The sequence below is a fragment of the Vigna radiata genome, chromosome 4 (genome assembly GCF_000741045.1).
Source record: "Vigna radiata var. radiata cultivar VC1973A chromosome 4, Vradiata_ver6, whole genome shotgun sequence".
NCBI classification, from domain to species: domain Eukaryota; kingdom Viridiplantae; phylum Streptophyta; class Magnoliopsida; order Fabales; family Fabaceae; genus Vigna; species Vigna radiata.
In genome coordinates, this window is record NC_028354.1 from 16,971,750 (window position 1) to 16,993,956 (window position 22,207).

The 22,207-nt window shown below is 35.4% G+C and overlaps 3 protein-coding genes and 1 pseudogene across 3 annotated transcripts; 1 reads left to right on the forward strand and 3 right to left on the reverse strand.

The window, feature by feature from the left end:
* Positions 1–844: 844 nt before the first annotated feature.
* Positions 845–10,740, reverse strand: LOC106759249 (heat shock 70 kDa protein 17). Its single transcript, XM_014642329.2, has 13 exons — positions 9,626–10,740; positions 7,039–7,198; positions 5,897–6,142; positions 5,647–5,783; positions 5,183–5,519; positions 4,893–5,054; positions 4,355–4,429; positions 4,172–4,272; positions 4,011–4,080; positions 2,935–2,991; positions 2,784–2,845; positions 1,543–1,615; positions 845–1,435 (listed from the first exon to the last, which is right to left on the reverse strand). The coding sequence occupies exons 1-13, from the start codon at positions 10,621–10,623 to the stop codon at positions 1,235–1,237; spliced, it is 2,679 nt and encodes an 892-aa protein (XP_014497815.1). The 5' UTR covers positions 10,624–10,740; the 3' UTR covers positions 845–1,234.
* Positions 10,741–12,756: 2,016 nt separating this feature from the next.
* On the forward strand, positions 12,757–14,494 carry LOC106758050 (protein ANTAGONIST OF LIKE HETEROCHROMATIN PROTEIN 1). Its single transcript, XM_014640954.2, has one exon. The coding sequence runs from the start codon at positions 12,851–12,853 to the stop codon at positions 14,204–14,206; it is 1,356 nt and encodes a 451-aa protein (XP_014496440.1). The 5' UTR covers positions 12,757–12,850; the 3' UTR covers positions 14,207–14,494.
* Positions 14,495–15,162: 668 nt separating this feature from the next.
* Positions 15,163–18,033, reverse strand: LOC106758450 (annotated as a pseudogene).
* A 2,566-nt stretch (positions 18,034–20,599) lies between these two features.
* Positions 20,600–21,492, reverse strand: LOC106758843 (thioredoxin H2). Its single transcript, XM_014641836.2, has 3 exons — positions 21,279–21,492; positions 21,054–21,176; positions 20,600–20,940 (listed from the first exon to the last, which is right to left on the reverse strand). Exons 1-3 carry the CDS (start codon positions 21,420–21,422, stop codon positions 20,800–20,802), a joined length of 408 nt encoding a protein of 135 aa, XP_014497322.1. The 5' UTR covers positions 21,423–21,492; the 3' UTR covers positions 20,600–20,799.
* Between the last annotated feature and the right edge of the window lie 715 nt (positions 21,493–22,207).

A 22,207-nucleotide genomic window follows, 5' to 3' on the forward strand; every position in this document is an offset into this window, starting at 1 on the left:
TCATGGTATAGAGTTATAAGTTTGAATTTATTTAAATAAGATTTGTTATTTCTTAGTTCTAATATGTTATTTGTTATTAGACCGGACTAGTATTAGACTATTATTTTCTCACATTCAAAATATATAGAGTGTGTTAAAGATTTCACATGGTTAAGATTATATAGTATATATAAGTATAATTCAATAAGTTGAATTAAATTTAAAAATCACTTTATAATACATCTTAAAAAAGTTAAAATGAATAGAGTTTATATTATTTTAAAAGATAGATGGACATGTTGTATATAATCTTGTATAAAATAATTTATACAAATAATTTGAAATGATTCAAAATTTAGAAATACGTGTTATTCATAAAATTGTATAATTTAAAACGTACCAAATTATATAATTAAAATAGACATTTTGGATTGTACTATATTAAAATTGGAATCCTACACTTTATAATAAATTTTTAAATCAAAATAAGCTTAATCATTAGCTAAGTCTTAATCATTTATTTATTTTAGTTTTCAAATACTTTTTAGTCTTCTATAGTATATTCTAATTTGTATATGTTAATACTAAAAGTATATAGCCGTTATTACTAGTGTACTTCCTAACTAAATGTTTTGAAAATACGATATTTTAAATTTCTAAAATTTATATGTGGAGTGAGCCTAAGATTTTATTTTGCCAAAAATTTTAAATAACATCGAGTGAGCCTAAGAAAATAAATGTTAATCCTTGAAATTAAAAATACCAATTCAAAATTGCCAATATTACTTTTGAATTTAAAGGAAAAACTTGATCTAAATTTGAGGACAAAAAGTCACATAAAACGTGACAACTGTTGCAAACAAAGTTTCGTGAGCAAGGAAAGAGAGACTTTTTATAATTATAACTGAAGCAAAATTTGTATATGATGTTCGTAGCACAAATCAAGTCTCGTGAGTTATCTTTTCTCTTCGATAGCATTGTGTTTCGGCAGATAGAACTTTGCATACGGCTGTAAATAATACGTCCCCTTAAATATAAAAGGGAAATTAATCATCTTCTACAAGGACCCATCTAACCTCAAAAATTTAGCACTCAACCAGCAAGCAAATGTTGCCTCAACTCTATTATCCTGCTAGCTGAGAACTGACACTGCCTCCATTTCACCAATTAATTCTATCATTACCATTCTACATTTGATTATAAAAACTCTCAGCTACATGAATAAAACTGGACTTACGTGCATATTCACAGTTAATCATAGCTCATCATGACCTTCAGGTTGCTCAGTAACAGTTTCTTGGTTTGCCCCTTCTGAACTATCAGCAGATGAATCACTTGAAGAGGAATTGTCCGTTGAGGTAGAATTGGAATCATCCGGATTTTGTTCATTGCTCTCTGTTTCATTCTTTTCAGGCTTCTGAACCTTAGGCTTGGAAATTCTGTTAATACTGGCAACCTGTATATGTACAGGAAACAAGGTCATTAACAAAAAATAAATGGCACTACTTGTAAAATCACATGGCAATATTGTCTTGATTTAGACAAGTAGAAGAGACAGGTTACCTTGTTTTGCAGATCGAGCACCTTTAAATATACTTCTTCGGATGTAAATGCTGGCTTACTGAATCCAGAAGTCCTTCGAAACAAGTACAGAATAGGAAATCAATAACCAACAACGTTAAAAATGCTACGAGCTGAACACAATGCAATTTCCTCAGTGGACAAACTCACTTTGCCAGTCAGTAAAGTGGAAAAGCGAATACTTTACAAACCTAGACTGGTCCATTTCCTTAAATATTCGGAAGTGCATGGTTAAAAAATATGATCTAAAAAAGGGGTAGGGATCTATAAAGTCGTCAATGATATGATTCAGATGATCCATCGGTCATCTTTTACAGTCTTCGTGGACATTTAAGAGAAGGAGACTCACCCTCAAATGAACAATGTTAGGAAAATTATCTAGAAAATGGATATAACACAACAGACAAAGAGACCTTGCAAAGAAAAATCTTAAAGCTCAAAAGAAGTGGTGTCTAGGTTATTTTAATATTATAAAAGACTGAACTTTATTCAAGAATTCCACAGACTCTGAGTAGCACAATACACTGCACATTACATACATATTCCGTTAGCAGTAGCAACTTCCATATACACAAATAACCTCAATTTAACCCAAACTATTTCATTATATAGCTCATTGCCAGTGATCATATTTTGTGCTATAAAGCTAACTGATGAAAAGGCAACCATTTTCAAAGATAACTTCGATTCATAATAATACTATAGAACCTAACTTAGGCCCTCAAAGTCCAGCCATAAGACAATACCAAACCAACAATTTGGAGTGTCTACATTCAGAAATAACAAGGGGTGAGGAATAAATTATTAGGTGGCAGAGAGAGAAGCACAGGTTTTGTGATTTGTGAATTCGGTTACAGTGAGCACCGAGAGGAGACTGGGGGATAGATTTTGATCGTTGGGTTGTTATTACGAAGAGGACTTTTCTCTCTGTTGGAATTCGGCTCTGAGCATGGGAACTTCAAACATCCTTTGCATTATCTTCTTCCTCTTAAAAAATAATTCGGCAATTATTTGATTTTGTAGTTTGATTTTCTTTAATCAATATTTCTTCCTATTATGTTATGGATGAACTGTTTCATGGAATGTTATTTCTAAATAAATAAAAGCAGAGATAAATGTTTTTATATAGGCATCCGCTCACGACATGACAAAATATTGAAATAACAAAGTAAACAACTAATTGCAGCTTCAATAACAACTAAAGTAATAGAACAAGAACTTACTTCTTTTGCTCGTCTTCTTTTTCGCCCAACCAATTCTTTAACTTTTCAGAACTTTCTATAACCTTGTAAGTTAAAAACAAAAAAAACAATGAACTTTCTGAACGTGACATATCAGCATCAATAGATCATCAAAATTTAAGTTAAACAATACCTCATCTACTCGTTCTTGCGGAAGCCAAGGCTTTTTTGCTTTCCACTCTTCAACAATCTGTACAGGTAATAAATGTATCAAGTTACATTACATCAAAAAAATAGCTGGCAGCAGCAGTTGCATATAAAAACTTATAAATCAGAAATTCTCAATATATAATTTATGCTCCAGACACAAGCAATAGTTCAAGGGACGTTTTTAGTTCACCTAACTAATGCCTTTTCAATGAATTGTGTTTTGATTATATAATTTCCTGAAGTGGTTTGAATGTGTACAAATGATTTAATAGGAATGAGTGCATAAATGCTGATATGATGAAAACTGAATAAAACAGATAACCACTTCAATGAAAGTTGTCTTATCTTTCGTATCAGATCATATATCTGACATCTCAACGAGTGCAACTACCAATCTCAACATTCTTTCAAATGAAATATGTGAATTATTGTAATAGAAATAATAGAGAAAATCTTTTTGGTTACCATATTACAGCTTCTATTGATCCAACATAAGCTTACAACAAGAACTTACACATCCATCTAGCAAAGGTATAGAATTTGTGAAATATGCTGAATAAATGTAAAAAGTATTTGTTAAAGTATTTAGATTACACAAATTATATCAAATTCAACATGCATTTGAATTCAAGCTCACTCTCTCTCTCTCTCTCTCCTTTTTCTTTCTCCTATCTCCCCATTTTCTCTCGTTACCATCATCTCATTTCAACCCCCTTTCCCATATCTATTTCCTTGCTTTTCGCCCATTTTCTCTCTCCTCTCTTTCTCCCCTCTCGTTAAAAATGAGAATTGGAATATGGTGACCCTATCCAAACTAAGTATGAAATTTAAAAAATGAACTGATTTATCTAAACAAAGGATTAAAAATGAAAGAAATTTCAATTAAAGCATTTTGAATTTCAGATATTTCAAATTCCTTAATTCTTCCCCCAAACACAATTTAGGAGTGATTAACTATGAGGATCAATCAACATAATTCAACCCTAACAAAGAATTGGATTCAAAAAGAACATAGACAAGAAGAAAATAAAAAACTGAGTCACTTCACATGAGATGTACCTGTTTCAACTCATCAATATACTTACGAGCATGCTCAACTGCTGCTGGTCGAGCTGTAAGCTCTTTTAACCTGAAACAGATATTCACAAATTCAGAAAAACACTATCAAATTTAAAACCGTAAAGGGTAAAATTAATATAATTGGGCAAAATATAACAAACCTTAAGAAAATTGGATCTCCAACAGCTTTTAACTGATCTAGACGCTCTTGAAACTCTGCAGCATTGGCATCCTCACCATCTGTATACAACCAATCTTGCACCTGACAAAATATACAAGAGGCATAAGTCAAGGTTCTTATCAATAACATTTTTTATTCAATTGCCCAAGGAAAAGGGTTAAACCTGATCAAGCTTCTCAATGAAGGACTGGCGTTCCTCACTTGTAGAAACTTTTTCAAAATTCTCTAGAGTTTCAATCTGATAAAGACATGATAAGCATTAAGAACATGTTGAATAAAACAGCTACATTGATGTGCTTGTATTGATGCGTGTGTAAACACACAGAGAGAGAGAGAGAGAGAGTGAAAGAGAGAAAACAGTATATTCAACCTACACAGTCGTGATTGTATTGATGCTATATATAGAGAGAACTAGGGACAGAGGTTATCTAACACTCAACCTCCTGACTTAGACTTAATGATTACATGGATTTATAAGCAATTTCAACAAGTTGGAATTTCTTTCTCAAAAAGCAACAATCAAGAACAAAAGTTAAATTTCCTTAGTATAAATTTAGACTAAGTCAACTATTTAAATGGCAACCTTTTGTATGAATCCCTGAAAGAAAATTAGAAATTTTTAAAGGATAAAGATTACCCATGAATAATAAATGAAGGATGTAAACACCGTGAAAACTATAAGCACATTGCTTTCTACGAACCTTTTCCTTAGTAGAGTATATATATCCTTCTAAATTATTTTTTAACTCAGCTGTTCTTTTTCTGTCTGTGTCTTTTTGGTCTAGTACTTGTAATTTCTTTTTAGCTTCAGTGAGAAAATCTTGTGACAGAGACATTCCAAGTCCAGTTATCTTCTCAGTAATCTGTAATGAGCAAAAAGCAAAAACAGCAATGAAGCAAGAAAGGAATATTAGATCTTGTTTCAATTTTTCCCAAAAGTAGCCACCCAGTTTAAATAATCACAAAATAAGGCTGGCCAGTTGACATTCACCTTTAATGGCACCCTAAAGGTCCGCTTTTTCAGTTTCTTCTCTGTAGCGGGCTCGGCGGAAGCTTTCTCCTCTGCACTAGTGTTGGATGTGTTACTATTCCCAATGTCAGTTTGGATGCTTTCATTGTTTCCCTCAGAACTATTTCCAGCAGCAGATTCAGCCGAAACATTTGATGAAATGGTTGAATTCTCTACAGTCAAATTCTTCTTAGGAACTTCCACCCACTCTGTTATTTCAATAACAGCATCTGCCTTATCCAGAGAAAGAATTCCACTTCTACTAAGAGAAAAATGTATGCTTGCCTTGATGGGGGATGACAAATTCCGAGATGAGTATCTAGAAGAACAGAGAAGAAACAAATATATGAGGTCATCAGAGTTTCTAATTTTACATAAAAAGCAATTCGCCAAGGGGCTAAAATAAGCAATATTGCCCAAAACTTCAGCAAGCCTTTCATCCTTACTTCTCACTTGCATCTGTCAAACCAGATATTTGGTATCGAGCAATTTCAGGAGTGGTAGCACCAGGAGGCAAAAGATGCTCACTTTCATAAGCTAGTGAAACTTCAAAATCTTTGTTATGATTAATGGACCTAAACATCTGGTATGTTAACAACAGTACCATGGATTAGTAAAGTTGAAGAATAAAATTGATCAAATAATTCTTCATGTGATATGTAGTCCCATTCAGCATTGAAACATCAACTGATTTACCTTACTCGGGACTTTCTTCATTCGTGGTACAAGTAACTGCCTAGAGCTTTCATCTTTTAGAAGTTCAGGACCACTCAACTCAACCACAAATCCATACAAGGAACCATCAACCATTCCTAGTTTACGGTTTAACTTAATTCCATCACTTAAATTTGCTGCATGAAGAGCTGCACCAAGAACTATTGCTTCATCAGCATCAAGATGCCTATCAAGCTCTTTTCTACCAAGGAATTCTTGAAGCTTAGCCTGCAATAATATTAACAGAATATCAATAAATAAAGCTCTACACTAATGCTGGACAGTGACAAAAATACTTCATCTGTGAAACTAAAGTTCAAAGACTGTATCCAACAATACATCTGCAAGATAAAGTGCTTCAGTTTCATGGATTCTAGACATTCAAACTCAGTTATATTCATATTTGAAATAAAAAAGTATTAATGTTAGTAAATTATATAGCAATCAATCTTCTCTATTGAAATTTTTGTGCCAAAATTTGAGACATCAGCTGTGCTCTTCCTTTCTCTGCATTATTCAGATAAATATAAATAAGTAAATAAAAAAAGTAGCAATTATAGGTTAACATAAAATAGGGTCAAGTTTGTATAGCATGAATTACTATGATTGACAATAATAACAGAAATATTGAAGTAGAAGCGAACAAAAAGTGAGAGAAAAGGACAGAAAACTAAGAGGGAAAGGGTCTGAAATGCTCTCAGTGTGATTGTGTTTCTTGTGAAAAAAAGAATTAGCCTTGGATGCTGAGTGCAACTCTAAATGTAAAGGAAATTGTGTGGAAAAATCTTTAGCAACTGAATCAGTTGTAACAAACATTCAGACCAATATATAACGAAATAATTAAACTGATGGGTTAGTTAGTTCTGTTAAATCAGATTAGTATCACATGCTGCATTTAACATCTAATAATATACTAGCATAGCAGCTGCAATATAAAGACAGCATATACAGATACAGTTGCATAACAAGGTTTATACTTTAAGTAACAGATGATATATATGGTAAACAAATGTTGTTGACGACTACCAAGCATGGACTACAATATTGTATGAAGAGATCAAACTCCAACCTGGCCAGAATGCACATTGTCAAAATAATTGTCAAAGAAAAAGAAGTATTCACACCTGTAATTTTGGGACTCTTGTGGCTCCTCCTATTAACTCTACTGCATATATCTGTTCCAATGAAAGGCCAGAATGCTCAAGCACCTCTTTCACTGGTAAAAGTGATTTTTCCCAAATGTCTTCACAGAGCTCTTCAAATTTCTCACGGGTTATAGTGCTCCTGTAAGAAACAAGATATGTATGAAGAACCCTTATGCATTCATTACATCGACTGTAAAAATATCAACTTGATAATTGTTGGAAGTCTCACATCAGCTAAAGATAAGACTAATTTAGAGTATATAAATGGGTGCAAACCTCACCTTACAAACTGGTTTAGTGGGATTGAGCTAGATTTTGTGAGACTAAACATTAATGGATGATTCGATAGCGGGTGAAACAATATATCCAACAACACAAATCTCGCTAGGATAGGCTCAGACTCTGATACCATGTTAAAAAGTAGACTTTAAACCTAACTTAACCTTACAAGTCAGTTTTGTAGGATTGAGTTAAACTTAAAATCCACTTCTTAACATGATATTAGAGTCATTATTAGAGTCTATCCTAACAATATTTGTTGTTTATTAGGTGTTTCATCTGCTATCAGACCACCCATTAATGCCTAATCCCACACATATAATATATTTTAGCATGAGGAGGTGTATTGAAATTCCCACATCGATTAGAAATAAAGTCAATTTAAAGGATAAAAGTATTGTTGGGTTGAGTTGCACTTAAAGTCCACTTCTTAATAATAAACTAATTTTACTTTCCTTGTAAGTCAGTACTTTCATTTTTATTTTGACTATTCTATTTATTTATGTTGACATGATTGAACATATAAGGGAATTTCATTGTTAATCGTACTTGAGATTAAAACAGAAAATATATTTCTAGAGAGCTTAAGAAATCACTCTCACGATCTTCTATTTATAATGAAAGTAGAAGAGTACATGGAATATTAAGGAACTACACTAGACACCTAGGTACAGAACTAGGTATGACTAATAAATGATCTAGCATACTACACCCTGCTTAAGCTTAATGATGATACATAGATGAAACTATTCTAACAACAGTATTTATTGACTTCCCCTTTAGAATCCTCAAATTGATCTCTACCATAAGATACCAACCTAGCCTATCTATTAACCAAAATACTAACATTAAGTTTATATGTAACTCCTTAACCAAGCTAAAGCTAAGCATATTACTATATTCCTTAACTGCTGAAATCATAGGCTTAAGTGAAGGAAAGAGAGAATCAAAACAACAGGTGAATATTTTCTTTTGTATCTTGATGTGAAACAAAATACATAGCATACACCTATTTATACTAATATTAGACTTGTAATCTTAATTAACTAAGGAAACAAATCATGATGTGTAAAGAAATACGAAAAAAACACTTCTAAAAGATCATCCCACATACAATATTAGCTTAGAAGATATAATTAAGATATGATGCATCGATTACATATGCTATCAGGAACCATTAACCACCCTACTAATTAACAATGTGAAAATAATGGCTAATGACTTACTAATGTATAACCACTGACAAAACTGGCGATGGATTTAATTGTTCCAAAAAACATGAAATGCACGTATCAAGAATTTGATTGTTTTCTTTTCCAATTTTGTTTATCTAAAACAGAGTGAAGACATGTTTTTACTGCTGTATTCAAGCAAGGCATAACTCCCAAGAATGATGCCCTTTTCTCAACCTCAGCCAGCCAATAAGACCCGCTCCTTCATTCTAATTAATTCCAAATAACTAACTACTTAAGCAACGAGTTTTTTACTCAATCAGCCATTTGAAAGCTGAACTACTTTGTTAATGGAAAATTATGCTATAAACAACTCCTTTTTTTCTGTACGATTTTTCCAACTACGTTTTACCTGAATGAAATCTAGGACGTGATTTTATTGAAGGGTTGGAGAAAGTCAGGTCACAGTTTACTCAGACAACTGAAGCAGAGGCAACTGTGTTCTTGCTACCTGTTTTTGCTACTGTAATCATTTTACAGGAAAGCTATGGTGTTCCCATATAATTCCAATGCCCACACTGAATATTTCCAATACCAGTACTTATTGAATACAAATGCAAGCATACCCAATAATCTTATCACTCATGTAAAACTAAGTTCACACAAAAACACCAAGTCTTGTTACTTAGGAGTTTACTCTGCTACTAGCTGAGACAAAATGCTACTTCACTATCAAACAATCGTTTTGAATAGACAACACTCTATACCAAAAAAAAAAAAAACAAATACAAGAAAACGTATTCCTACCTAGAAAGATTATCAACTGAATTGTTTATTTTTTAGTCAAAAAATTGAAAAATACAAAACTCTTTAGATTAAATATTTCCCATATTAGTTTGCCATCATAACATATAGGATAAATATTGATTGTCATTATCCTTACTGTTATTGTTCGTACTAGATAATAAAAAAAATTAAAGATGGTGCTACAGTACACTGTCCAAATAAGGTTGAACCATGATCTACCCAGCACAAAGCAGCAACTTTTGCTAAGAACTAGAGAGAATAATAATAATAGCAATTTCATAGAATGAGTAATTTCAAATTCCAGCTACCTGAAGTCGACGTCATCATGAAGCGATTCGACGGAAATAGGAGCGGCGGTATTCGCACTAAGAATTTCTTTAGTCCGTTTAACCTGTTTCTTCAATTTAGCCATGGCCTTGGGAAACTTCCTCACATCGATCCCGCCACCAACTTGCGCGTTGAACTGATCCGCAAAATACTCCACCAATCGCAATTCCATGTGCTGACCACCAAGCTCCGCGTTCCAGCGCACATCCTTGACCTGAAACTGGTTCACTGACACACTCTTGCCATACTCCTTACCCTTGTACGACGAGAAGTACACAAGCGCCGCGTAGGTACCGGTCGCACCCATGTCATAGAAAATCACGTGCCTCGTCTCGTTGGAGAAGTCCTTATCGATCCCATACTGCAGCGCCGCACCGGAATGCTCGTTTATCAGGGACAAAACGTTAATCCCCGCCAACTGTGCCGCCACGAGCAGCCCTTTCCGCTCGGCCTGTCCCATGTACGGCGGCACCGCGATCACTGCGTCCTTAATTGGAATCTTCGAGTGAAACTCCGCCAAATTCGCCGCGTAACCTAACACCATGGCGACGAGTTCCTCGGGGGAGTAAACGCTATCGTTCTCGTTTCCGTCGTCCACGACAAAACTAATGTCGCCTCGGAAATTTTCCTTCGTCTTGAAAGGGAGGTACATTGAGTTAAGAATCCTCTGCGCGGAAGCGTAGGGCTTCCCGAGGAGGTCCCGCGTTTGGGAATAGACCTTGTGCGGGTAACGCGCAGCGAGGCCTGCCGCCTCTTCGCCGAGAAGGCGGTGGCCGTCGTGGAAGGAGACCAACGCCGGCGATTTCCGCTTGGACATCTCGTTGATCGCGATCGAGATCGGAGATTGACCGGGCTTCAGGTTCACCACCGCCACCTTCAACGATTCGGAACCTAGATCTACGCTGAAAACCGCAGACTGCGACGGAGAGAACAAGAGTGCGAGGGAGAACAGCACAGTTAACGCCACCTTCCAAGCCATGTTTTTCCGACGGAATGCGGCGTTTTGCCGCCGAGAAAGTGAGGGAAAATTATGTGAATGCGTTGGGAAGGAGATGCGAGATTGTAGAGCTGAGTTTAATAATTAGTAATAATAAATAAATAAATTTGAAGTAAATAGTTGTGGTTTCTTGAAGTGTATTTTACGGGAGAAAGTGTGAGGGAGTGAGGAGGGTTTAACCACTGAGAACACGACACGTGGCGAAATGTACACGTGGCGAGAATTGAGAAGGTGAGGTGTGTTGTTCTTTACTTGACTGGTGTTTGCTGAAGGTTCTCGCAGAGTCAAGGCGTAGCAAATGCATCAAATGACGCTTCTAACCTTGTATGTATTTAGCATGTAACATGAAAATCACTAACTCGTCTGAAAATTTTACATTTTAACACGTTCAAAACGTTTTTAAGTGTTTTATGGATCTTTCTTTATGTACTAAATAAATGCATTAAAAGTATATATTTTTTATTTTTAGTTCGTTCTAAACATTTTTAATATTCTACTTCGTTTTCCACAAAATTCTAAAGATTAAGATTGATATATATATATATATATATATATATAATATAAATTATTTTATTACATTTATCAACTATATATTATTTATGCGATAAAAGTAATGTTTATAATTATTGATTTAAAAGTTGTATATTTAATGTTGTGTTTGGATGAATGAATTATATTATTTATCGTAATTCAGAAAGACGGATTATATTATTTACCGTAATTCAGAAAGACGGATTACGATTCTGAATTCTCTTCGTTTTATCGAATAAATAGCTATGGATGAAGATAGATTTGTGGGATGAAGGATTTATTTTATGTTCACTTAAGTCATGTGATTTGTGTGGATTAGATGTGAAATATCTTACTTACCCTTTTTTAATTTCATTTACAAAGACATTATAATTAATTGAAATGCATGTAGTGGAGGTTGGTGCATAATAACGTTGCTCACAGCTCATGTTAGTGTATAATAACGTTGCTTATAGCTCGTGTTGGTGCTTGTAGCTCTTGTGTTTTCATGGTGATGCTTCCATTTCATGATTGTGTGGTTGTACTCACAGTTGTTGTGAGGAAGGAGGTGTTGCTTGTGTTGTTTGCGGTGAGTGGTGGTTGATGGAGAATATTTTTTCATGATGCAGGTTCAAGGTTTTACACCCTCCATTGTTGTGTGAGGGAGTGGACGTTGAGGAAGAAGATCATGGAAGAAGGTGTAACGATGGAGGTTCATTAACAAAGAAGATGAGTTGAAGAAGAAGAGTGCTTATCCGAATACATGGAGAAGAGGATTCAATTTCAGGGAGAGTCGTATTCGGTTCCATGGAGAGTGGATTCGGTTCCACCTATGTGTGCAAAATGATGAAGGCTCGTCTTCGGTTCTAGTGTGTGGATTTGGTTAATTCTGTGTTGAAAGTGTTGAAGGTTTGTATTTAGTTACAAGGAGAGTGGATATGATTTCAACTCTATGTGTAAAGTGAACAGAACACCATATTCGATTCCAAGCTAGGAGATTCGGTTCAAGCACCTTTAATTTGATGTCGCACACCGCGACCAGCACATTACCTTCGATGAAAGTGAGCACGTTGAAGTAGAATCCTCCAATATTGAGTAACCTTATAACGTTGTCACATCAATTAAGCCACATAGTTGCCAGGTAATGAAAAATTGGACAAATTGACTAAGTTCTGTTAATTTTTTAACATCGTAAGTAAAAATAACTAACTCAAACTATTTTTTACAAAATATAAAATAATTTTGAACGACTGAGAAAAAAATAAAAGAACTTTGAATACATCTCACATGCCAAGAAACCAAAATACATGTTAAACCTTAAAACATCCTCAACATAAGTGCTTTTGTTATATAACTTTTTAATAGAAATAATTGTTGAATATAAAGATTACCCAAAGTAGCAATAGTCATAAGGTGGGGGCGGAGCGCGGTGGGAAAAAGCAAGGAAACTAAACATTTATTAATTATTAAAAAAATAAACAGTTATTATTTTATAATATTATCTCGTATTTTCTGAACCATCTAGCTTCTATTGCTAGTAACATGAGGCTTGTGATTTGTAGTGTGTGAGTGTTTATAATTTTGTTTTGCAGTTGAGCATGTAATTATTAAATACTTAAGCAAAGTAATGGAGCAATAGAGAGAGAGATATTGATAGTTGAGGAGGTGAGGTGAGGGAGGGGGAAAGGAAAAAAAAAGGATGGATCAATCGTTTCTGGTAATGCTGTCAAATCTGCTTCACCTCCACAACTCCCTCGACCCAACCACCTCCCTCCTCTCCGACTCACTCTCATCAACCACCGCCAACCCCTCCTCCCTCCTCCACTCCTCCTCCATCGCCCCCCTCCTCTTCTTCACCATCGCCTCCGTCCTTTCCTACGTCTCTTCCACGCGCCCCTCCTCCTCCCCTCCCAACCCTAACGCCGCCACCACCACCACCAACAACAACCCCAACACCACCACCACCAACAACGCCTCCTCCGACTACTCCGTCTCCGCCTTTCGCGCGCTCTCCACGGAACACATCTGGTCCCTCGAAGCCCCTCTCCGCGACGCCCACTGGCGCTCGCTCTACGGCCTCTCTTACCCCGTCTTCACAACCGTCGTCGACAAGCTCAAGCCCCACATCGCCCTCTCCAATCTCTCCCTACCCTCCGACTACGCCGTCGCCATGGTCCTCTCCCGCCTCGCCCACGGCCTCTCTGCCAAAACCCTCGCCGCCCGCTATTCTCTCGATCCCTACCTCGTCTCCAAAATCACCAACATGGTCACGCGCCTCCTCGCTACCAAGCTCTACCCCGAGTTCATCAAAATACCCGTTGGCCGCCGCCGCCTCCTCGAGACCACCCAGTCCTTCGAGGAACTCACATCCCTCCCCAACATGTGCGGCGCCATCGACACCACCCCCGTCCACCTCCGCTCCACCCATAACAGCAACCCTAACCTCAACCCCTACCGCTGCCGCTATGGCTACCCCTCTTTACTCCTCCAGGTCGTCTCCGACCACAAGAAGATCTTCTGGGACGTCTGCGTCAAGGCCCCTGGCGGCACCGACGACGCCACCCACTTCCGCGACAGCCTCCTCTACCACCGCCTCACCTCCGGCGACGTCGTCTGGGACAAGGTCATTAGCGTTCGCGGCCACCACGTGAGGCCTTACGTGGTCGGCGACTGGTGCTTCCCTCTGCTGCCCTTTCTCCTCACCCCCTTCTCCCCCAGCGGGATGGGCACCCCCGCCCAGAACCTGTTCGATGGAATGCTCATGAAGGGAAGGTCCGTGGTGGTGGAGGCCATTGCGCTTCTGAAGGGGAGGTGGAAGATTCTTCAGGATTTGAACACCGGTGTCCATCACGCCCCCCAAACCATCGTCGCCTGTTGCGTGTTACACAACCTCTGCCAGATTGCAAGGGAGCCGGAACCCGAGCTATGGAAGGAGCCCGACGAGAGTGGACCCCCGCCCAGGGTCATGGACAGTGAGAAGTCCTTTCATTACTATGGGGAAAAATTGAGGCAAGCGCTTGCTGATGATTTGCACCACAAGCTTTCCTCAAGATAGTACTTCCTTAATCTCTTTGCCCCCTTTTTACTATTATAACTGCCAACTGCCTCGCAAGACAGCAACCTCATTGTGTTGTTTAATGAGAAGAAATGTGTTTTTAGTTTTAGTTCTAAATAACTTCTGAGCTTGTTGTCGTTCGTACATGATAAGATAGATTGGTGACACTAAGTGTGGGAATGCTGAATGCGGAGGACTGAACTACTAACATTATTTTCTATTCGTATATGAAAATTTCATGTTTCAGACTCGTTTCAACTCTAATACCATTTGCTTTCGCCTCTCTTACATCCTTTCTTCCTCCTTCAAGGTTAAAACTTACTTCCTTTTGATACTTTTAGTGAGATTCGATAGGTCCTTTTTTGTTTGATTTTGCGGCGGTTTGGTGTTTAATCTGCAACCTTTTTCTTCTATGGAATTTGTTAGTAGCAAGTCCAACACCAAAAGACTGCTTGTTCAACGTATGGTGATGTAATTTGATGATAATATGTTGCCGCTTCGGTCTAGCTGCATGAAGTTTAAAATTAATGTGTGTGTGTGTATATTTGTAGTTTGGGATTTTTTGGGGTCCATATTCTGGTGTAACATGGTTCACATATTGTTAACACCGTCTTTTCTATCAGTAAGATATCAGACATTTCACTTACACACTTGAACACAATCAACACCTGTTTCCTAGAAGCGAGTAACTTGCATACTTGTGAATGTACAAACGATAAGTAACACAAATACCAAAGCAAAATATTGAAAACTGAACAAAAATTGATAGATACGAAACGATTGACTGGGCTACGATTAAGATCACGCTTATGGGAATGTGCATCATGGTGCACATTTTTCTCTTTCCAAACAATTGGAATCGCTCAGCAGCAGCAGCTTCCTATAATTTTAGTTTCTTAAACAGCTAAAATCTCCTTCAACGCTACGAGGAAAGTAACTGATAACACAACAAAACATATAAAATTAAGATTAAAATTTTCAGATTCACAACCGTATGGTTATACAAAAGCATTCATTAATACAGGTGACAGGAAATTATTACAACCCATCGAGACAAAGCTAATCGAATTCTACAATTCATATATTAATTCTTAGACCAACGATCTGTAGACTATTTTACAGTTTGAGCTCCTTCAAAAAGAATCAGAGTTGCATTTCATTATGAACCTGTACTTTTATAAATGGGTGTGCTAGCAAGAGCTTCAGATAACAAGACAATGATGAGTTCCAGCGCCAACTAGACACAAATCCAAATATGACCGAGTCGAGCCACACAAGGCTTCCTCTGCTTTAAATTTTATTCAACCTTCGCAAGGCTTCGGCTAGATACACAGTGTAATAATTTGACAAACCCAAGAAAGCTTAATTTTCCATCAGTGTGGCGTATGTATCCAGTCGTGAAGAACAACACGAACAGGAGGGATAGAGGGACCAAGGCCAAGTTCCTAAACAATATTTTGAAGAAATATGATGCGGATTAGGCATATATACTCATGAACTAAATAGTTGTATATAAGACAACTGTAATTTTAAAATGTTCACCCTATGACTAACAAGAGTCACATCAGTACATTCTTGACAGATCCAGCAGTAATCAGTAGCAGATAACTGCAGATTCGTTAGATCCATATAAAGTGGCAGATAGAAAGTGTATATGCATTAAATTATGCAAAGTGAGGCCATCAGATGTAGTTACCCAATTATTTTTGGAAGACTTCGTTAAATTTGGTTGGAGGACCATGCATGAATTTTTAAGGTCTTTAGTCTCTTCACCTATCATGGGAAAGGGTGGTATTTTATGGCCAAGTATCTTTTTGGTTCAAAGCCTTGCTATACATCTAATTTTTGGGTTCTTTAGTTTCTTAACTTTCCACTTTCTGTTTTTTCCTAATAAATTTTCTGCAACTACCCCCTCCATCTGTTTTTAGTTTCCTATGTAACTACCCCTGCCATTAGTTCTTTTCTTTCTTTACTTTCCCTACGGCCTATGGAGGATTCCTTATCCTCCTTAACTTGTACTTTCTGTTCTTCCTAATAAATTTTGTAACTACCCACTCCCCTCTCGAAAAAGAAGGGTCACAACCTACATCAATTACAAGCACACACATATATAAATCAGTTATAGTGGAAATGACGGTAAATGCAGCTTCAAGAATAATCGCTAATAGTCTAAGAATGAAGTGTTCTTTTCTGAACGTACTGAAGCAAGCTCTTCAATGACAATAGCCCTGTTTCCATCTTTATCATAAAGCTCATAGGCACAGCGAACATGTTGTTCCCACCGATCAAGAGCTTCAAGTTGATGCACACTTAACGCTAAGTTGATGCACTTAACGCTGTACAGAATTCTTCAAAATCTATCCTTCTATATTGTAATAAATTCAGCTGTCGTAAAAAAAATATAAAGAACATGTAAGATTGAAACAAATCAAATTAAGAGATATATCTATATACACAGAACACGGTAGTTTTATCAAGGAAAGAAAGTCGGGGATGCGAGACTCTTTCATGGCATATGTTGCCTATTTCATCAGGGCCTGCCCAGAATGTATGAATTAGAAGAGCTTGTGGAATCTAACATAGATAAACTTCATACACATTGTGTGATGACTAACCTTGTTAACATTCTCTAAAGATATGCTGCCATTTTTGCTTGGTTCGAGCAGTGAAAATTGCTCCCTCAGATAATAGAGTTCATCTGCAGTCAGTGTCTTTGACAAGGCCTGTGAAAGAGACAAATAAAATTAATTAGTCAATCACAAAAAGAAAACTAAATTGCAAACACTTGTGGTTAGAAGCACGCACCCTTAAGGCAGCCTTGCGTAAGAATGATGATATCTCATATATGTCTTCACGAGCTTAAATATTAAAATATCAAGTGGAACTTTTACGTTAAAATATTATTGGTGGAAGATTGAAAAATATCTTACTAGATGTGAATGATGATGTAGGTAAAAGAAAAACTAACTTAGAGCCTGTGCAGCAGATTTCGGCTTCCGTGGGTCCTTATTCAGTAAGCGTTTGACAAAATCCTTTGCTTCTGAAGATAAAGATGGCCACGGTGTTTCATCAAAGCTAGGATCAGCTTTCAGTACTGCCCTGAAAATACCAGACTCCGTTCGAGCCCAAAATGGACGACTACCACATAAAAGAATATATGCTATCACGCCTATACTCCACACATCAGCCTCTGTGCTGTAAGATCTATGGAGAACTTCAGGGGCCACATAATATGCACTTCCAACAATATCATTAAGCCTTTCATCTGTAAGCAAGAAACAATATCATTCCCAAGGTCTCATGATGTAAAGGATACTACTACCAACTACCAGGTAAGGACTTGTAAAGGAAGACCTGGTCTGACAAAATCTGATAACCCAAAGTCTAGCTTTCAACTCAGAACTTTCATCCATTTTAGTGTACAAAAAATTCTGAAAAGAAAAAAGCAAGGAGGTTAGATAATATTCCAAGTTGAAATTCATATTCAATGAACCAATCTAACCTTTCAATACATAGAGCAGGTGTCACTAAAAATGTTGTATCATATATTGTTATGATAAGATATTTTATTTGAGCTAAAAGAAAAGTTATTGTTAAGCTCCCTCCCGCCGGCGCCGGAGACTTCTTCAGGAAGCGCGCGGGGCTCGGGCTGTAGAACGGGAAGAACGGAGACTGTTTCCCGGCGGCGACGTCATCTTTCCGGCAGTGGTTCTCGGCTGCGGCTGGACTAAGTGGGGCTTTTGGGATTTGCGAAGGGTCGGCTTCGGCTTCCGCTTTGCGAAGAGCGTAAGGGTTGGCCTTCTGCGGCTTCGATGTGCAAACTCCATCACTGGTCTTGTCCGTTCATAGAAATTGCTAGATGTAATTTTACCACGAAAATATATTTTTTAGGGGAAATATGGGACGTATTTCTGATGGATTATTTCGTCTTGGTTTTTATCTCTCTAATTACACCTGCTTTTGTCTTACATATATGAAGTTTCTTATTTTATCTTTTGAGTTAGTAGGTAACTTTGTTCATAGTATGCTATATATTGTTAATTTAGAGATAACATATTTTGTTAATCTATACATTTTCTATGTATTTTTTTTATAGGTATTTTGAAGCCTAAACATGTTAAATCATCTTCTTCACCAACATTATAATCAACAATTCTACAAATATTAATGAAATTCACATATTTAACGAAAAATTTGATGATTCTAACTTTTTGGAATGAAATCTATAAGTGGTTTTATTTTTGAAGGCTCATTGTAGTCTTCTATCTTCTTTTTTAATAAGTATCATTTAATCTAAGTTAAAAATCACATATATTATAAGTGAGAATTATAACATCAAGTGAATTCAATTATTATTATCTTTATTGATATTAATAAGAGTCATTCCTATTAGTCTTTGAGTTGAAAATTAGATATTGTTCAACCAAAACCTCATATATAATATATCCATTCAAGAAAACACTTTTCACGTTCATTTAAAATAGTTTAAAGTTAAACATTAGTAAGATTCAAATAGTTTCAAGTCTAGCAGTATATGTCTCGTCATAGTTAATTTTTTATTCTGAACTGATCTTTAGCCAATAGTCTTACCTTATTCTTTATAATAACTCTTAAATCATTGATTTTGTTTCTAAACATCCACTTATTTTTAGTTACCCGAAAAGTATTGCTTCGTGGATCAAGTTTCCAAACAGAGTTTCTTTTGAACTGATTGAGTTCCTCTTCAATTACTAGATATCAGTTTTGATCTTGTAAAACCTCATTAGTGTTTTTTGGTTCCACTTGGAACAAAAATAATACTTTCATGCATAAATGTCTTATTTTCTTATAAATACTCCTTTGGAAATATCACCATTACATTCCCTCTCTCTCTACCTCTCTCATATATATATATATATATATATATATATATATCTTATAATGCAAAAATTTATTGGAATGCCAGGTTAAAATTACGAAAGTAGAGAAGGAAACGAGGCACTACTTTGCCCAAAATATAACAAAGAAGCAAATTACTCTCTACATGCCCACAGCCGAATCAAATACATAGCCTAAGAAGACGTGAATATTGGTTAGGTTTTGGAAAATTCAAATTGAATTTAGTTTTATTATATGTTAGATAAATTATATTTAGATTATATTTATTTTTATTTTATTTTTATCTTTTATTTTTTAGTTAATTTATTATTATTATTTATTTATATTTTGGACTTAATTTATATTTCTTTTATTATAAATAAAACAACCTATATATGTATTTAACATAAAAAAAATTAATCCCAAATATAGTTTTTTATTATACTGTATCTTATCGAGCTTTGATAAACTCTATCTCATACTCAATTTGAGTTCCAGAGCTGCAAGGCTCTACTGAAATTTGGTGCCTTAATATACCCCGTTGTTAAACAAATGAAAATATATGAATTTTTATTCTTAATCTATTTATATATATATTCTAATTTTAACGTATTAAAACATAGTATTTTTTTTTTCTCTTTTACAAAACATTTCTCAAGAAATTTGTTCAAATCAGTCCTTAATTTTTAACGGCGTAATAACTCAACACTACTACAAAGCACTACCCAATTACGTGATAATTTTCATTAACATGATATTAGTGGAGTGCACTTTAGTTTATCCTCTACACTGCCTCCTTCCACCTAAAATAAGTCAAATCCTTATGGTTAACATTATAATGCGCAACGGCATCTGACAAATACTAACAATAACCCAAACAACAACCATAAACTAAAGGACTAAAAAGTCCAGTAAATCATAGAAATCAAAAATTATATTTAAACCTTATACTTTATTGTCTTAAGCACTATCTTTCTATCCAAATATTTAACTTTTTTTTTTTTATAAAAGTCAATAATCCATTCTTAGATAGAAATGTATGTATATATAAATAAAAAAACCTTTATCGTATTATCCAGTTTGCTCAATTAAAAGAATCAAGTAATCGAACAACTTTTCATAATAGTTAAAAATCTATCCAAAAAAAAAAAATATAGTTGTCCAGTAAAAGGAGTAACTTCAATTTCAATGTAGTGATAAAGAAATGTATAGTCATTTCGAAAGATGGTCTATTCAGAGTGAAGAAATGAACTTCTTTTGACATAATTATACCAAGACTTGACTACCAACTAGTTTTGCAATGTCCTAAAACCAGGTATCAAAATTATTCATTCAATCCTACTAAAAAGGCTACTTAGTCAATTCGATCAATATTTTAAATCGACTGACCTATATGGGATCAACCAATCACTTTGACAAGCCCTTTCACAGCTCTAACCCTAAGCATTAACCTGTAATCTGAAGTAAAACTTCAAATCTGATTAAAAATCATCATAAACAACATATAGCAAAAAAAATACTATCATTTTAAAGAAATTGAGCACAAAAGCAACACGCAGTGAGATAGTATTTTGAATTTCGTTATACAATTATGATTGGCTAAATTATGAAACAGACATCATCTTAATGAAGAAACAACTAACAAGTTTAAATTTTACAAATCCATCATGATCATCATAAAAAAAACTTTCAAATATTTGTCCTCCCTCGAAAAGGAAAAGTACATAGCTGGATAACTAGGCTTGAAGAGCTCGATGCTTCTCAACCTTCTTCTCGAGCTCGTCCTTCTTTGCGCCAACAACCCTGTCAATTATCTTCCCTCCCTTGAACAACACGAACGTCGGCATCGCCTGCACCTGAAACTCCCCCGCCACATCCTAGAATATCCAATTCAGAAAATAAAAATTAAAATAAGAAGTTCAGAATCATTCACGGAAACAACAATAGAAGTCAATTAACATAGAAAGAAGAACACGGAAGCGAAAATCACCGATAATTCGTCGACGTCAATCTTGACGAAGTTAACGTCAGTGAACTTTTCGGCCATGGCGTGAATCGCTGGCTCTATGAATTTGCAAGGTCCGCACCACGACGCCGAGAAATCGACCACGAGCTAATGAACATTCAATGAAAAGATGAAGAAGACTAAGATTTAAATTCAGATACAACACGCAGAAAAATAAAATTGGGGAAAGCTTGTGATCTAGGGATTTACGAGCTGGCCGGATTCTTTGACCTCGTTGAAGTGGAGCTGCCAACGCGCCGACGAGTGAAACGACTGCACGCGAGAAGGCCCCTCCGAGTACGACGTCTCATCGCCGCCGCTACCACCAAAGAGCGAAGAAAGGAAACCGCCCATTGCTTTGTTTTGATGGTTGTTGATATTCGTTTCTTACTATCGCGCTTTCTTCCTACGCATTCTTATGTATAAACATAAAGTGGGAAGATACTTCACTCCACATAAAGATTTTTTACATGATAATGATGAATTAAAAACACTTTATTTTAAATAGAGGATGCATTTTCGTTTTTATACAATTAAAGCTTAAAATAAATAAAAAAATTAAATATGTAGATTATATTATATTACATTTTCATTTATGAATATCATGATTATGTACATTTTCTTATTTTAAAATTAATCATTCAAATTATAATAAAAGTTATTTTTATTGTTGGCGTTTTCTTTAAAAATATAATATGAAAATAGAGATAAATAGAAATTAAAAATGTTAAATACAGAGATAATGATTTAGAAAAGGAATTATTTTAGAATTTTATATTTCAATACCTTAAAATTGTATATTATTTAAATTTTTTATGGGTATAATTATAGTAATATTTTTTACTTTCCCCTTATATAAAATATTAGATATGTGAATTCAACACCCCCTCCTATTTTTTTCTCTATTTGGGAAAGATATATATATTCAATAAAATATTGAAATAAGAAAGTATATTCCTTTGCTATTATGAAGACAGTATTATATAGTTTTTTTTTTTCGTAAAATGGCTATTTAATTTCTTGTTTGGGTTAAGGTGAAAAGCTAAGAAAGATATAAATTCACGAGAAATTTCCTAAAAAAAGTTAAACTAAAAGGTGAAGTTTGTTTAAATTGATGATGACAACCTAAAGGAAACTAA

Coding starts and splice junctions, on each gene's coding strand:
- LOC106759249 (XM_014642329.2), bottom strand. CDS start 10,623: ATGGCTTGGAAGGTGGCGTTAACTGTGCTGTTCTCCCTCGCACTCTTG. Junction 5,784..5,896: donor TGAAGAAAGTCCCGAGTAAG/GTAAATCAGTTG, acceptor TTAACATACCAG/ATGTTTAGGTCCATTAATCA. Junction 4,430..4,892: donor TATACTCTACTAAGGAAAAG/GTTCGTAGAAAG, acceptor TGTCTTTATCAG/ATTGAAACTCTAGAGAATTT.
- LOC106758843 (XM_014641836.2), bottom strand. CDS start 21,422: ATGGGCGGTTTCCTTTCTTCGCTCTTTGGTGGTAGCGGCGGCGATGAG. Junction 21,177..21,278: donor TCAAAGAATCCGGCCAGCTC/GTAAATCCCTAG, acceptor AATGTTCATTAG/CTCGTGGTCGATTTCTCGGC. Junction 20,941..21,053: donor TTGACGTCGACGAATTATCG/GTGATTTTCGCT, acceptor TGGATATTCTAG/GATGTGGCGGGGGAGTTTCA.
- LOC106758050 (XM_014640954.2), top strand. CDS start 12,851: ATGGATCAATCGTTTCTGGTAATGCTGTCAAATCTGCTTCACCTCCAC.